The 17,977-nt window shown below is 34.9% G+C and overlaps 1 protein-coding gene across 1 annotated transcript; it reads left to right on the top strand.

The window, feature by feature from the left end:
• The first annotated feature begins 1,625 nt into the window (after positions 1-1,625).
• On the top strand, positions 1,626-14,122 carry LOC140434313 (glycine dehydrogenase (decarboxylating), mitochondrial). Its single transcript, XM_072522478.1, has 6 exons — positions 1,626-1,860; positions 4,846-4,924; positions 10,515-10,681; positions 10,932-11,289; positions 11,353-11,741; positions 12,328-14,122. Exons 1-6 carry the CDS (start codon positions 1,672-1,674, stop codon positions 14,113-14,115), a joined length of 2,970 nt encoding a protein of 989 aa, XP_072378579.1. The 5' UTR covers positions 1,626-1,671; the 3' UTR covers positions 14,116-14,122.
• The last annotated feature ends 3,855 nt before the right edge of the window (positions 14,123-17,977 follow it).

Here is a 17,977-nt window from a genome sequence, read left to right on the forward strand (position 1 = left end):
ATAAAAGTTGCTTAGAATTACTGATTTTAGGCACTTCCGAACTTATCTTGAACATATATTTTTTCACTCCTGAGAAGGTGTGATACTGAACCATAGTGCAAAAGCATCATCTTTTTTTCTTTGACATCTTGCCTAGGCGTAAGCCAAATTTCATAAATCCAAGCGATTCTTTAAAATTAGGAGGTTTTGCAATATTTTTCCGTGAGTGAATAAACTAAATCTTCAAATAAATTCTATATATTAGCTTGAAATATTTTAGTTTGCATCAATTCTGGAAATTAATTTGTTTGAAAAGTTACAAAAAAGTAATTTAAATGAGATGTAATTTATCACTGCTAATTTTATTATGTATTTTATATTTTGTTATTTTTTGTATTGTATTGATAAATAAATAATTTTTATAAAACCTCTACTGTTTTCATTAATCAATTTTTAGAGTTTTTTCTGAAGTAAATTCGAAATTCAATAATATGAATTACAAGCACGTTAAAATTATTTGTGAAAATGCTGAATGCCATCCTTATATTGTCGTCTATTGCACTAGACAATGGCCGGAACAGGCAACTCAAATTTATTTTTCAATCTTGGCAAATATTTCAATAATGTCGCCACCATACAGTCAGGTAGTACTTAGGCGTGAGGGGCCAAGAGGTGTAAGTGGGCGGAGTTTAACACTGAATTCGTTTTTACCTAAGAGTGAGGTATCTATGGGTGGTTTATAATCAATGGTATTGGTATGGCAGAAAATGCGATGAGTCGCCTAACTAAAGTTTGGAAAGACAGAGCTATCTCCCAAAATATCAAGATAAGACTGGTGAATGCCATTGTATTCTCAATATTTCTATACGGGGCAGAGACTTGGACTCTTCGCGGACGCGAACGCCAACAAATTGATTCTTTTAAGATGTGGTACTGGAGAAGAATGCTGCGCATACTTGGACAGCTCATAGAACAAACGTTTTCATTCTAAACCAACTCGCGATTAAAAAAAGTCTGTCCACAATATGTCTGCAACGTATTCTGCAATCTTTCGGTCACGTGGTTGGCAGAAGCGATAGTACTTTGGAGAAATTAATTGTTTCTGGAAATGTTCCGGTGAGAAGATCAAGAGGACGATCACCAACTAGATGGTCCGACCAAATCAAGAATTCAGCTGGAAACTTATTCTGCGAAGCTCTCAGAGCAGCTGAAGATAGAGACCAATGGAGAAAAATTATCCTCAGTAATGGGGAAACAACAAGAGAGAGATATAACGCAAAAATGTACATTAGAAAAATTTAAAAATATCTAGTTTTGAGCGCTTTCTAATTAGATGAATTTTTCTCCATTTTGGTGTTGTATTTTTTACTTGCTTTATTATTTTGAATGTCAAAATGTCACATATTTATCATTAATAGATAATATATCTTTATTATTTAAGATTAAAAATAAAAACAGACCCCTGCAGGATACATACAAAAATAATTATCTATTTCTTTACTTTCACGTAATCACTGAATAAAACTTTGGCAAACATTATCAACAATTGAGAAAGCGTATTTACTTTAAAAATATTTTTATCTCAACTTCTTAAAGCGTATATGACCTATAACCCCGACTGTTTTCTTATAATCCAAGGAGTCTTGTAAATGATTTATTTCTATTACTATTAACAAGACACTAAGTTCGAGGATGTATAAAATCGTAGCCCGTAGTTGTATTTTTCCCAAATGGAATAGTTTAAAAAATTTAAGGTATATTAGTGCTGGACCTCCTCGGCCAGAAGGTCCATTGTTTCCAAGGAACGATGATTTTCCTGCCAGACATATCGGGCCCAGGGAGAGTGATGTCAGTACTATGCTGGATACTTTGGGTTTCAAGGTAAGCATGTTCAAATTCTGCACCAAAACTCACCTTAGAAAAAAAAAACCCTAAAAAAATATTTTTTTATCATCTAATATAAAAGCTATACTAAGTAATATTTGACGACATAAGTGGATAAAGGTGCCATGTTGCATTTTCAAAGTTTTTAGTAAATTGACAAAACGCGTTTTGTATTGGAACTGTTTTATCTTATTTCTAATTCCAATGAGTGAGACGTCCAGAAAATGGATAATTTTATGCTATTTTCTTTTGTTAATTAAAATATTAAAAAGAAAGCAATATTTTGTAAAACTAGACTTTGCATGCAAGGAAGAAAATTTAATATTTTTTTTTGTTTAAACTTAATCAAGTAAAAAAGAAATCAATACGCTAATGATTTTTCTCTTTTTCTGCTTCGGATTTTCAACATTTTCTTCTAAAACCTCGTGGTAGAACTATCTGTAGTCGGAGTGGACCAATATTATTTGCTCTCTTAAATTGGACATTTTTTCAACCGTTAAACCACCACATTTGGGTATATATATATATATATATATATATATATATATATATATATATATATATATATATATATATATATATATATATATATATATATATATATATATATATATATATATTTGATCTGGGACTGTTTCTAAATTTAATATGCTTGATACATTGCAGTTAATAATCTTTATATATCTTAAACACAAAAGATGATTTAGTGGACTTACGATTATTTACCTCAACACAAATCTTCTCATAAGAAAAAACATACTATACATTATATATTACAAAATATTTTATTTTGAATTCAAAATAATCTTACAGCATAGAAAAATACAAAAAAAGTTTAATCCAAAAAGACAAGACTAACACAAATTTATTCGTCATCATCTTGGTTATCATTGCTTGAATTTATAGGTATATTTTGGTAAAAACTATGAAAAATTGTAGGAACCCACTGAAGCAGTGAGTTCAAATGATCCTTTTTTTTTCTTGCTGACACCTTTTAAAGTATCTCGTAGTTGAGGTAAGGTAGTAGGTAGTGTCGAAGATTGTCTAACTGACCTTGAAAAATTTACAGTTTTGAAAGCTTCATCCCCAAACTGCGTTTTATAGAAAATAATTAAAGGTGTCTCAGTACGAGCCTCAAGCCAAACCACCGTAGATATCAAAAAGTTTTCCTTATCTGTGTTTTGCTTTTTATTTTTAAACGGTGCTCCTGGAGAGCTGTATAATGCTGCAAAATTTTTAAAATCAGCTATTTCCATACGAAAAACCGTTGCACCAGAAGATTCTGAATATAACCAACTGGAAAAACCAAAACACAGGAGGTTGGAATGGGGCAACAGAGCATGCCAAGACATATAAAGGGTTGTGAAGCTAATTATGATTATGAAACAACCTTCAGACAAAGAAAAACAGGAAGTTTAGATTATGATTCACCAACTTAACTGTAATATGGTAATTGCATTATACTGTAAATCAACGTAATTTTTGCTTAATGACATATAATGGCATTTGTCATATATAACAGTATATCTCTTATTAAGGATATACAACAAAAATAACTTTCTAATAGAAAGAATCTCAAACAGAAGAGATTCGAGTCCATATATTCTATCCCTAAACAAATACCATGTGACTAAATTCATTTGCTTTAGAACAATGATATATAACTAAAAAAAACTAAGTCATATAGTGGTAGCAGTGTTTTGTGATTAATAAATAAGATAAATCCTGTTTTTAGTATGAGATAATTTACAAAAATACCCGACCTTAACGCTACTAAAATATTTACCTGAGACAATGATTTGCCGGCGTGGTTCCTCTTTGGTTTTTCTTTTTTCGAAAACATTCTGAATTTTTTTAAATAGTGTATCTATCTAGTGCCAAAATATTATTTTAGAGTTACTAAAAAACTATGGAAAATAGAACCATAACCGTATTTGACTTACTCATCCCATCTGTCATTTCGGTTCGGGCACCGTTCGCGTTCGGTTATAAAGTGGTTAATTTATTATTTAAGTGGTTTCTTTTTTTTCTTTTGTGTATCCTCTTTTCTTCTCTTTGTCTGGTAATTCTCTACAGTTGTTCTAGTTCGTCGGGTAAGCATCTTTCTGTAGGCCTTATTTTTTTCTTTCTTGCATTCTTGCAATTATCGTCAAACCAATGATTTTTACGGGCACAAATTTCTGTTCCAATTTGATTTTTCGCTGCTGCTTCAATGTCTTCCTTTATTCTGTAGGCGTCTATATCTGTCTTACCTTCTTCATTTACATTTTGATTCCTTATCCTGTTGATAATGTTTTCCGAGTACCGTTCTGCAATTGTCGCGTCTCTTTTTATTTTCTTTACTGGTGTTTGAAATTCTAGCCCTCAATGTTGAGATCACTAGACAATGATCTGAGTCTATGTTTGCGCCTATATAACTTCTGCCGTTTATTATGCCTTAAATCTATTAAGATGTGATCAATCTGACTCGTTGTTCTTCCATCAGGAGAGGTCTATGTTACCTTGTATATGTTCTTGTGTTCAAAATAGGTGCTAGCGACTGTCATATTTAGTGCTACTGCTAAGTTTATCAGTCGTAATCCATTATCGCTATTGATGTTGTGTAGGCTATGCTTTCCTATCATGAGCATGAAAACTTACTCTCGTTCTACGCTTACATTCATGTCACCTAATACAATCTGAACATAAATGTTTTGATGTTTTCTGAGTACTTTTTAGATACGCTCGAAGTCTGTCGGAATCAAGAAAACCATGTCCAATTACAGGAGACTTACGCTGGATCACTTTAAAAAATGTATTTAGTATTAAATATTGATAAAGGAAAAGCATATAAAAGTCTTTATTGTGCTCTATACATGAGTCGGACCAAATTATTAAATGGTCAATTACAGGTCCTCTTCTTTAAATAGTTTGGCCGTCGCTAGTCCAATTAACATAAATTTTGCCAAAGCTGTGTATTACATTGACATTTTTTTGTTTCAGAGTTTAGATGAATTGACCGAAAAAGCTGTTCCTAAAAAAATTAGATTGGAAGGAAGATTAGACATTGAGCCCCCAATTAGTAAGTCTATTCATATAATTACAAAATTTAAAAATCAATCTACTACTCGCCTGCTTAAATACAATACATATATATGTCTACATATTTCCAATTTTAGAGTCTCAACTAAAAAAAACTATGATCCTAAATATTTAGTAACTTTTTTGGAAAAAAGATATGGAAATAAAGAAATGACATATATATTGTATAAACAAAATGAGAAAAATATGAAATTGTGTGAAAAAAAGCTGAAGTACGGTTGTTCTTCTTATTGTTTTCCCCTGTGTAATGAACCTTTACCCTTGCCTGTTTTCTTTGTTAGTCTCTATGAAGGTTTAACAATAAAGAGTGTGTCCCAGTCTATATCTCTATTCGTTGTAAAAATTCTTCATCATTTTAATTATTTAAATTTTTTTCTTATTCTGATTTTTTTTGTTTCTGAAAATTCTTATTTTTGACATCAGTCTGAGGTTAAAAACATCACCCTCAGAAGTTCAACTCAAAACATGGCTATTTGCCTACAACATCGAAGCTAAATAGCTTAAACATTCCACAAGAAAAACGTCTCAGAACCTCTTTACCAAATGAACATAATGCCATATAAGAGTACTTCATGACCAGGTAACGTCCAATGGACTACCTACGCTCTGACGTGACAGTGGGCGGGGTTTTTAAAAACCTTTCCAAACATTTCTAATTTGTATGTATTTGTCCCATAAATAGGTGGAAATATCGGTTTTTTTAATTGTTTGAAGAATAAATAAGAACTTTTGTAATGAACATTCATTCTGTGCGATTGGTATTATTTGTTTAGTGAATTTGTAAGGTAAGAATACCAAAGGATTAAAATATTTACTATGAATGTTCATATTTTAAGGTTACGTTATTGTTTGCTTAAAACTTTAATGATTTTTTAACTATATTTCAAGGTATTTTGTTGTTGTTTTATCAGGATTATTTCAAAATAAATCAATAAATCATTGAATTTATTTATGAAGTTGAAAAATATTTAAATTATTGTTTTATTCTTTTTTCCATGTCAGTGATTTTATCCTGTAAAAGACAAAAGAAATTAGTTCTTTCGTAGTTTAAGTTGCAATACAACATTCTGTGGAAACCTTTCTATCAAATTTCCATAATGAGTATTTAAAAAAATGTTTTTTGAATGTTCTAATGGCTTTTGAGTTTATTTTTTAGATCTGGGCATCTAATGGCTAGTAAACATGTATTGAAGATATCCAGTATTACTGAATTTTTTAGTAATGACAACAAAACTACTACTAACTATTTAAATTACGAGAAAACGAATATATTTTTTCTTTGAGGGGATAAAATCACTCGCACTTAAAAACGAATAAAACATTAATTTACATATTTTTTAACATGGTCAATAAATTCAATGATTTATTGATTAATCTTGAAATATAATACCAATTGCACAGAATGTATGTTTATGTTTATAATCAACAGTTCTTATTTATTCTTCAAACAATAAAAAAATCCAATATTTCCAACTTCTTATGGGACAAATTAGAAATTTTTGGAAAGGTTTGTAAAATCCCCGCCCATTGGTACGTCAGAGCTTAGGTAGTCCATTGAGAAATGGCATTTTATCAATACGTCTTTGAACTATGTTGTTGCTCAAAGTAATTATTTTGAGTATATCAAGTGCAGCCTGGTGTAGAACAGTATTTAACACCTCCCACCTACGGACCAACAGTTGGCAAAATCTCCGATCACAGTTTTTCTCCGATATTATGTTTTTCTGATTTTGCTAGGAATAGTGAGATATAAGATGCCAGCAAGTCACCATTGTCTCTTTTTAAAATTGAAGCAAATATGGTCAACTTCTTTTCTTTTTTTGAAAACGCTCAAAAAGAATGTATTACAATCAATGGTCAAATTAAAAAAACAAACAAATGATCCGCAGATGACAACATCATTAAAGAAGAACTTCTTGGTTGAAGAACATGACATTGGTTTATTTATACAGTCCAACTATTTAGAATAAATGCAAATAAAATGATCGCCATATTGATCTTTAAATCTCCCTCAAAAAGATGGAACCTACAGAAGAATCGGATTCAAACCATGTGAAGAAGAGCTCGGTGCTGAGTTAATGTAAGAAGTAAAAGACATATGACAAAAAAGACATGATTAGTCAGCCCTTCGTGAGCCCTGGCCTGCCTCAAAATATTCTTCCATCCTTCCCTGTCGAGTGTCTGTTTTCTCCATCCGCTTACTCCAATCTCCCTTAAATCTTCCTGCACATCGTCCAGATATCTGAGAAAGAATGGTAATGGTTAAATACAATATTTCTTTTTAAAACAATTTTAGTCAAAATATAGTATCAGAAATTTTTGTAGACTCAAGCCAAATGTATCTTTTTATGCAAATAGCAACTAGTTTATTTAAGATAAAGCAAAAGATGTTATCTGTTGTTATATTAGTTATATTATTAATGTCTGTGAAAGGTCATAGTGATAACACTATTCTGATTTGTTCACAGGGGGTCTAAATGAATAACAACTTATTTTTAAATGTACGAGAAAAGATTATTTATCGTAATTTGTTAAATGACGAACATGTGGTTTAATAAATACTATTTTGAGTTATAAAACACTTACAATTTATAAAACGTATTAAAATTGTTTAATCAGTTGACCATAATAAAATATAAATTGAACGAGATGTAGAAATACACTTATATAAAGAAAAAACATATATATAAATAACAAAAGAAACAGACAAGAGCGGAATTTAAAGAAGTTATTAATTACGCTGAGAATAACAAGAGTACTCGTGAAAATGGAATTGGCAACGAGCTCATAAAAGAGGGATGTCCATATCTTAAAGAAGCTTTACCTAATCTTATGATGACGATATGAGAAGGGAAAAATATGCTTAACGAAGGAAGATGGAAGCAAAATTTCTAACCTTGTGAAAGTGCTGAGATCCTGATGAAAACACACTTCCCCGATTCTAGCACCTCAACAGAACTAAACTGGAAGGAAGAGACCATTATAACTTCACTAAACGACTGGTATCTCGCCAGAAGAATAATTAGTAAGAAAAATATAAGATGGGTAATATTCTGCTTCACCTCTTTCAAATCACAAGGGTCAGACGACATACCCAGCCCTACTACAGTGAGGAACGAATACCCTTGTATTATAAGTGGAAAGAAGTACGTGTCATCTTCATACCAAAACCGAGTAGAATCGACTACACCCTACCAAAGGTTTTCCGACCAATTAGCCTAACATAATGCCTAAATAATATGTTCTCTTCACTTCTCCCAAATCTGCATGCATATAATTCGGGAAGATCTACCAATTCTGCACTGCATTAAATAGTGGGAAGAATTGAGAGATCGCTAGATAATAAAGAATCCACCCTAGGTATACTCATAGACATTGAGGGAGCGTTTGATAAAGCCACATTCCCAACCATCACCTAACAGCTCAATGTCAGGAATGTTATCCTGACCGTGAGCGAATCTACATTCAGTATCCTCTCTTATAGAGCAATGGGCATAAATGTAGAAGACGTCCTGTTAAAGGCATGGTTACGAGGGGGTGTCCACAGGAAGATGTTCTGTCACCACTCCTGTGGAACATGGTTCAAGATTTCCTGGTTGACCAACTCAGAAGCAACTGGTTCTACACAATAGCTTACGCAGGCGATATTGCTGTTCTGTAAAGCTTTGCAAGTTCGAGAACACACTATGTAAGAGATTACAAGTTGCTCTCCAAGTAATAAAAACATGGTGCAAGGAACACTTACTATCTATAAATCCTTAGAAGACAGAGATGGTTTTCTTTACCAGAAAAAAAAGAATCACAAAATTAATACCCCCAAGGATTATAAACTATAGTCTAAACTTTTTTGACGAGGTGAAATACCTTGGTATTACTCTTTACAGGAAGTTAACATGAAACTCCCAGTTAGATGGTAGAGCTAAAAGAGCATATATTGCCTATGAACAGTGTCGACGAACGGTCGGACACATCTGGAGCCTTTCACCCAGGGTGATCGCCTGGATCTGCACTGCTGTCATTAGTCCAATGCTCACTTATGGAGCTATTACTTGGGTACCAAAAGAGCTAAAGGCAACAGCGATTAACAAACTAAAACATATTCAGCGAATGACTTGGCTAAATATAAAAGTTGCCATAAAAACAACTCCAAGTGCTGCAAGGGAGTTGGTCATTGACATCACCCTCTAGACATAAATGCAAACGGGTGCAGCGGGTGCAAACCTTGTGCTCTGGCCTGACCTCTGGCCCAATGGGTCAATTGGTATGGGATTTGACTCATACTTCCTACCTTCTCACTTTGCAGATACAGAGACGCAGATATGTTGAGAATAACAAGAGTACACGTGAAAATGGAATTGCCAACGAGCTTATAAAGAAGGGACGTCCATAACTTAAACAAGCTTTATCTAATCTCAGAATGACGATATGAGAAGAGAAAAATATGCTGATCAAGAGGTCGGAAGCAACATTGATCCAGCTATTTATAAAGAGATGTGATAAACTGTATTAACTACAGAGGATGTGCATTCGTAGATGTAGTATTTACTCGTAAGATATTGGCCAATCTTAAAAAAAAAGGATAAGCAAATATGAGCAGACCGTAATTGAAGAGTACCAGGCAGGCTTCGTAAGGGACCCATTTATTACAGATCAGATATTTACACTATAGGAATTACTACATAGCAATTATGAACACAACCTGAACATTCGTGCGGCATTTATTGACTTCAAACAGACCCACGATACAATAGATAGAAATGAAATTTATTTAGATATTAAAAACCTTGGGAGCTCTAAAAACTTAATAAGATTGACAAAAATGACGCTAGAAAACACGACAAAGTTTGGTTTATGTAAATCGTCAGAAATATCAGGATTTCCTAACAAACCGAGTTATGATTATGGTATACAGCTAATGGTACTGGAGGCCTTTCCTTTTCTCAGTTAATCTTCGTAATGATTCTTGCTTACCTCCACATCATTGGTACTTCCTACGACCAGCTGCTACAAAGAAAGTAAAGAGATTTTTGAAATCAGAGCATCAAAAGTATACAAAGGCATGAGAGATGGAATACGTGCTTGGCGAAGGAAGGCGATGGATGGGGACGACTGGAGAAAATTTTTTGAGGAGTCTAGGACTCACGTAGGGTAGTAAAGCCAGAATGGTGATGATGATGCATCAAAAATATTTAAAAACTGTGATTATTTGTTTAACACAAAAAAATGCTTTTTCATTTTGTTGGGTTGTGTTGTAAAATTATTTTGCTGATTGAAGTTTAGGTTTCAAGTTTAAAGGAATCTCGTAATTCTTCAATATCTGTTTAAGGCTACATAAATAAGATTAAATTATGGCAGGAATTTGTTTGTTTTTCTTTCAACTTAACAAAACTCGATATAGGTGTGAATTTAAAAACTGTGTTTTAACATTGTCATCCGATCTTGAAGCTGAAACATCAAATCAATAGTTTATTCTATACTTTTTGTTTATTCCCGATGATTCTCTTAATAAAACTTAACGAAATATTACTTGGCTATATAAAAAAATATTTATAAACAATCTGTTATTGCAGGTGAATACGAACTTATCAAAAGAATTGCCACAATTGCCGAAAAAAATCAGATATGGCGCTCCTACATAGGTATGGGATATCACAATTGCTGTGTACCACATACAATAATGAGAAATATATTCGAAAATCCAGGATGGACTACCCAATACACACCTTATCAACCAGAAGTAAGTAAATAATGTCAAATAACCTAAGTATATGTTTTTCTGCTATACTTTCTGTCTGGCTTCATTAACAGTTGATAGGTTAGATATTCAACGGTCAGGATAGGAAATGCAAACATTGACTTAATAGCTATTGCTATTTGATATATTTGTATTTGTAATATAAAAAAATTAATAATCCTTTAAAACTTTGATAGAAATTTCTTTTTTTCAATTTATTTTTTCAAAAAATTAACTTCTTTTTGTGTTGCAGGTTGCCCAAGGTCGACTCGAAGGTTTATTGAATTATCAGACTATGGTCAGCGAACTAACCGGTCTTGAAGTAGCAAACGCATCCTTGTTAGATGAGGGTACTGCTGCAGCCGAAGCTCTAGCTTTATGTTACAGACAAAACAAGAGAAAGAAGCTTCTTGTCTCCCACTTGTTACACACTCAAACGATTTCTGTAATTCAAACACGATGCCAATCGTTGGGATTAAGTGTTGAAGTAGTTGATGTGTTTGAAGCTGATTTTTCTGGGAGAGATGTCGCAGGGGTTCTCTTTCAATATCCTGATACTGAAGGAAATATTTTAGATTTCGATTCTGTAGCTGATAATGCGCATGCCAACGGTATGTTGATCTTAACAATTATCTTATATATAATGCTTAATCATTGTTTAATGCTTATTGCAGGTACTTTGGTATGTTGTGCAACTGACCTGCTCAGTCTTACACTTCTTCGCCCACCAGCCGAGATTGGAGTAGATATTGCGGTCGGTACTTCCCAAAGACTAGGAGTACCTCTAGGTTATGGCGGTCCGCACGCCGGTTTCTTTGCTTGTAACCAATCATTGGTTAGATTGATGCCTGGTCGTATGATAGGAGTTACTCGAGATGCCGCTGGACGAGACGGCTACCGGCTAGCATTGCAAACCAGGGAACAGCATATTAGAAGAGATAAAGCCACGAGTAACATTTGTACAGCTCAAGCACTTTTGGCCAACATGTCTGCTATGTTTGCTGTATATCACGGTCCTCAAGGTCTTAAAGATATTGCTACCAAGATACATAATTTGACTTTGGTAAGTTTATTAAGTTTATAAATCACAATTTAAGCTATATTATATTAATACAAGTTTTGAATATTTGGTAAAATGAAAGAAAGTGCACTAGATCAAATGCTTAACAAATATTTGGATATAAATGTAAAATGTTATACAAATTATGACGTGCAGATGGTAACGATGATTTGTAACACCTACAATTTAAATTTTAAAAGAATAGAACCAAGATATATGAGAGCCTTAACAAATAACACAGTCTGCAGTTTTTTTTGAAGTAATAAATCGTCATCTTCATAAGACTGATTCTATAAATACCTTTAAAAGTCAAGCAAAATCACAAGCGATTACATCAAAACTTTAGGTCTCTTGTCACTACGATATAAAAAAGGGCAGTACCAATACAGATAACTACTGTTATCTGTTGAAGATTTAATTAGAGGAATATTACTAATTTCTTAGACCTTAAAGTAAGCTCAATACTAGAAACTATAAAATAGAATACTTCCAGGTCAGGCACCTACTAGGTAGTAGGAAAATCCTGATCAACTACTAATTACATCTTAATTAATCTTTATTTTGTATCTGATGAATATTTTCTTTTTAGGTTTTGCACCATGGTCTTCAACAAGATGGAAACACTTTATCAAACAAACTCTTCTTCGATACATTGAAGATCTATCCAAAGCTAGACATAGAAGAAGTCAAGACGAGAGCTCAGGAAAAGAAGATTAACTACAGATATTACAATGACGGTGCTGTTGGTGTAGCCTTAGATGAAACTGTTACTTTTGATGACGTAAACGACATATTTTACACTTTCGGATGTCCACAGAAAGTAGAAAATATTGTTAACAGTCCAATGATCCGAGAAAAAGCAATTTATAGAAGTGAATATAAAAGAACATCACCTTTCCTGACACACCCAGTTTTCAACTCACACCATTCGGAAACAAGAATAGTGAGATATATGAAGATACTAGAGAACAAAGATATTTCTTTAGTACACAGTATGATACCTTTAGGATCTTGCACTATGAAACTTAACTCGACAACAGAAATGATGCCTTGCTCTTTCAAACATTTTACTGACATACATCCCTTTGCACCTACAGAACAATGTCAAGGTTACCATCAGTTATTCGAAGAACTAGAGAAGGATCTTTGTACAATTACAGGCTATGACAAGATCAGTTTTCAGCCTAATAGTGGAGCTCAAGGGGAGTATGCTGGTTTAAGGGCAATACAATGTTACCACGAGGCAAAGGGAGAAACACATCGTGATGTCTGTCTTATTCCCATCAGTGCTCACGGTACTAACCCAGCTAGTGCTCAAATGGCTGGTATGAAAGTCGAACCAATTAAAGTACGTGCTGATGGTACTATAGATGTAAGCGATCTTAAAGCCAAAGCAGAGAAGTTCAGAAATAATCTGTCTTGCTTGATGATCACGTATCCATCCACAAACGGAGTATTTGAAGAGACTATTGCTGATATTTGCAAAATTATACATGACAATGGTGGACAAGTATATTTAGATGGTGCTAATATGAATGCTCAAGTAGGACTATGTAGACCAGGTGATTACGGCAGTGACGTGTCTCACTTAAATCTACACAAAACCTTCTGTATTCCTCATGGTGGAGGTGGTCCTGGAATGGGTCCTATTGGTGTTAAATCCCATTTGGCTCCTTATCTTCCAGGTCATGCAGTCGTAACACCTCTTGGCCACAACGGTACTTCTGAAGGAGCAGTGAGCGCTGCTCCTTATGGATCCAGTGCAATTTTACCCATATCCTGGGCTTACATAAAAATGATGGGACCGAAAGGTTTAAGAAAGGCTACACAAATTGCTATTTTGAATGCTAATTATATGTCGAAAAGACTAGAACCTCATTACACAACATTATTTAAAAGTTCAACGTCAAATTTGGTAGCACATGAGTTTATTATCGATACTAGGGATTTTAAGAGAACAGCTAAGATAGAAGCTGCAGATATAGCAAAACGATTAATGGACTATGGCTTCCACGCCCCTACAATGAGCTGGCCCGTTGCTGGCACTCTTATGATAGAACCAACCGAGTCAGAAGACAAACAAGAACTTGACAGGTTCTGCGATTCTTTAGTCTCTATAAGACAAGAAATAAGAGACATTGAAGAAGGCCGTTCTGACGCTAGAATTAACCCTCTTAAAATGGCTCCACATACCCAAGAGCAAGTGATAAGCAGCTCGTGGGAAAGACCGTACTCCAGAGAACAGGCTGCGTTCCCAGCACCATTTGTTAAACCAGAAACTAAAGTGTGGCCTACAGTAGCTAGAATAGATGATATTTATGGAGATAAACATTTAGTTTGTACTTGTCCTCCAATTTTGGATGAATATAATTACTAGATCAGTTTTTATTGGTCTTAATATGGTCATTTTAATGCTATTTTTAATAATAGCTAAGCCTGGTTTCTTGTGATATTCTTAAAACTATTGGGTAGGTATATTTTACACAAGGCTTTGTTATTGTTTGGTAATTTGATATTTTTTTGGTAAGCTTTTCTCTGATTATTAATTTTGTCTGTAAATCGGCGAACTTGTCAATCGAGGTGATTCTACAGAAAGTCGTTCAAAAGGGAAACAACATTGACACTAGCTTTTTTGCCAACTGTTTCTGGGTATACACAGAACATACTCTCTGATGTTGAAAGTAAATGAACATTAATAAGAAACGTAGAAAGCTGTCGCTTATAATATACGTCATTATTATATATATTAGGAATGGGTAAGTTCCTACCATAGTCCAGACAGATTGATTCCCTCGTCACATCCTGGGAGATTGTTGTTTTTAATTTACGCTTTTTTGAATTTAATTCTGCTACTCGTCTCTTATGAAGGTCATTTTCTATTTTCAGTCTCTATCTTTTTGTACTTTCACTAGGTTTCATGATGTTTTTTCCAGACACCTTAACTTATCTAAAAATTTGTCAGAGATCATATATGTGTTTGTCCTGGGATAGTCAAAAGATATGTTTAATTTGGACATAAAATTTTTTTTATAAAATTTATGGGATACAGAATAATCTGGATAAACATAAGAAATATTTTTTCCAAATTTGGCTCCTATGGTAGATAAGTTCTTGTTGAACCTTTTGTGCTATAATGACTAGCACCTCCTTTGAGTGAGGATATGTGATCGTTTATTTTATTAACATCACTTACAGGAACTTTTCTAAGACGATTATTATGTGATCCGCGTTTATCTTTGGAGGTTATTCCACCACTTTTCAAAGATTTAACTCAGTACTCGATTTATAGGCCTATAAATTCTTGACGACACACTTTCTTCTTGAGTACGATATTTTTTTCATTGGAATATCTCACCTTGTATGTAACAATACAATTCTTCAAAGGTACTTCATTCTCATGTTTCCTAGGGCGTCTTCTTTCTACCGGTAAAATGCTTATCACCTCACACAAATATATATTGTGTTCATTAACAGAAGTTAAATAATTATTAATATCGTTCTGAAGGTATTTTCTTGTGGTATGTTAAAGTAATTACTATTTAAATGGGAATAAGCCACAATTAAAGGTTAAAGTATGTTTAATGAAATCGTAGGCTTCCACGGCCAGAGTCAGAATTATAGTTTATTCGTCTTCCGGGTTTGGACCGTGTCATTTGTGAGTGACCCAAAAGTGGGTTCATCTCGACGTTTCGCTACAATTGTATGTAGCTTCTTCAGGAGAACAAAAAAGAAAAAGAAACAAAAGACAAGAAGATGGGTAGTTAGCAACGGTAACTCAGTTACTCAACGCAACCAGAGGCGAATACTAACTACCAAGATGGGCATTTGGTCACAGTAACTCAACTACTCAACGCAGCCAGAGGTGAAAACCAAATGCCAGGACAGGGATTCACGTCCAACAGCTCAGAACACTAACGCGTCGAGAGGCAGGGAGTGAATCCGACGATTACTCCGCTACCGCTCTATTTATAGTCGCGGTGACCTGTCGTGTCGGGACGTATCGGCACACTCCGTGGCGCGAACGTCAAGAAGCGCGCGCTGGCCAATCATGTGGCTGCATCGTGGTAGCGGGACCGGACGGCGGCTCTAGACTGGGATTCCAGATGGGAGACAAGTAGTATCCTTCCTCTCGATTGATGTTATGTGGATTTTTTCGGATCTCTAGAGATTCGCGGATTTTCCTGGAATAAAAGAAGGGGCTCTTAGAAATGATATGAGTTTTTTCGAACAATATGGAATGACCGGTTTCTTGGCAGTGTTCTGCAACTGCAGAATGGGAGAAAAGACCTGATCGAATGCATCTTTGATGCTCTTGAATCCGAGTTTTGACGGAACGACCAGTTTCGCCAATATACACTTGTCCACATGAACAAGGAATAGAATAGACACCACAGGAAGATAGGGGCGCTAATGGGTCCTTAGGAGAGGGTAGATATTGTGAGATTTTCTTGGGTGGTCGAAAAGTAGTCCTGATACCTTCCTTGCGAAGAATTTTGCCAATCCTATCAGTGACACTTCGAATATACGGAAGAAAAGCCACAGGAGTATTACCCGAAGATTCTGAATTTGTCGTCCTAGGGTGTAAAGGGGGATGTAGATGTCGGTGTGTAATATTTTGAATTGTGGACTTGGAGTAACCGTTGGCGACAAGGGTTTTTTGCAGATGGCCAAGTTCTTCTCTAAGGTTGTCGGGTTCAGAAATCGAAATGGCCCGATGGATGAGAGAGTTGATCACAGAATTCTTTTGGGCAGGATGGTGGTGTGATGAAGCATGTAGGTAACGATTCGTGTGAGTCTTTTTTCTATAAACAGAGTGACCCAATCGGCCATTGGGCTTGGAGGTGACTAACACATCGAGAAAGGGAAGGGACCGATTATTTTCTACTTCCATTGTGAATTTTATACTCGGATGTTGTGAGTTAAGATGATCTAGGAAGGGGGAAAGGGTATGTTGACCATGGGGCCAGATGATAAATGTATCATCAACGTAGCGGAACCAGACTTTTGGTTTTAAGGGGTAAGATTCTAGGGCTAAAGACTCAAAGGCTTCCATGAAAATGTCAGCAATGACAGGGGAAAGGGGAGAACCCATTGGTGTTCCAGATATTTGTTTGTAGAAATTGCCTCTAAAAGAAAAATATGTTGAAAGGAGGCATTTTTCCGCAAGATCTGCCAAAACCAAAGACTTGTTATCATTGGTCAAGTGATCTCGCAGAACAACTAGAGAGTCATGTATGGGGATATTAGTAAATAGGGATGATACATCGAAACTGACGAGAATGTCTTGGGGATCGACCGTGAGGGAGGAGATTAAGGTGATGAAATGTGTGGAATTTCGGACATAAGAAGAGGTACGACCAGTATAGGTCTTAAACTGATTCGACAAGTACTTTGCGAGTTTGTAGGTAGGAGAGTTAATCGTAGTCACAATGGGACGAAGAGGTACGTTGTCTTTGTGGATTTTGGGAAGACCGTAAATTCTGGGGCAGATGGAGTTTTTCGGAACTATGGACTTCTTAACATCATCGGAAAGATCGGATTGTTTGATGGCATGGGAAATTTCGCGTTCGACTCTAGGAGTGGGGTCTCGAGAAATTGTGTTATAACAGGATGTATCCCTAAGTAAGTCGTTTACTTTCTCTATGTAGGAAGGAGTATCCAGGATGACTGTGGCATTACCTTTGTCTGCAGGAAGGATTATTATCTCAGAAAGAGAACGGAGATTTTTGAGAGCTATGAATTCCTCACGAGATATATTGGAAGTAGGGATTTTGGCTGTATCAAGACATTTAGCGACGTCAAAGCGGATACGGTCGGCTGGAATTTTAGGAATTGTGCGGAGTGCCGCTTCCACATTTGAAACTATTTCTTCGGTAGGAATTCTGGAAGGAGTGATAGCAAAATTAAGACCTTTAGATAGAAGACTGCTTTCTGCACTTGTTAATTGGTGAGAAGAAAGATTAACGACGGTGTTAGTAAGAGGTGAAAGAGAAGTAGAAGTGGTGGAATGTGATTTTTTCTTAGATACAAGGGATTGGAATTTCTTTTTGTGAGTTTCGTTGCTTAGAAGAAGGATTTTATCGGCTTGATGATAGGAAATGCGGTCTAAAAGTGACCAATCATCGACACTAAGAATACTGGAAAGTTCAAGATGCAGCTTAAAAAGTTTTTGGGATTGAAAATTAAGGGTTTTTCGAATATGTTGAATCCGTTCACGAAGTAGAGATAGGCTGGCTCGA

Source organism: Diabrotica undecimpunctata, chromosome 2, assembly GCF_040954645.1.
Source record: "Diabrotica undecimpunctata isolate CICGRU chromosome 2, icDiaUnde3, whole genome shotgun sequence".
Lineage (NCBI taxonomy): Eukaryota > Metazoa > Arthropoda > Insecta > Coleoptera > Chrysomelidae > Diabrotica > Diabrotica undecimpunctata.

Bases quoted from the DNA above. Each gene is read 5' to 3' on its own strand.
- LOC140434313 (XM_072522478.1), top strand. From the start codon at position 1,672: ATGTATAAAATCGTAGCCCGTAGTTGTATTTTTCCCAAATGGAATAGT. The intron at 10,682-10,931 runs GTAAGTAAATAA...TTTGTGTTGCAG, and splicing joins ACACACCTTATCAACCAGAA to GTTGCCCAAGGTCGACTCGA. The intron at 11,290-11,352 runs GTATGTTGATCT...TGCTTATTGCAG, and splicing joins TGATAATGCGCATGCCAACG to GTACTTTGGTATGTTGTGCA.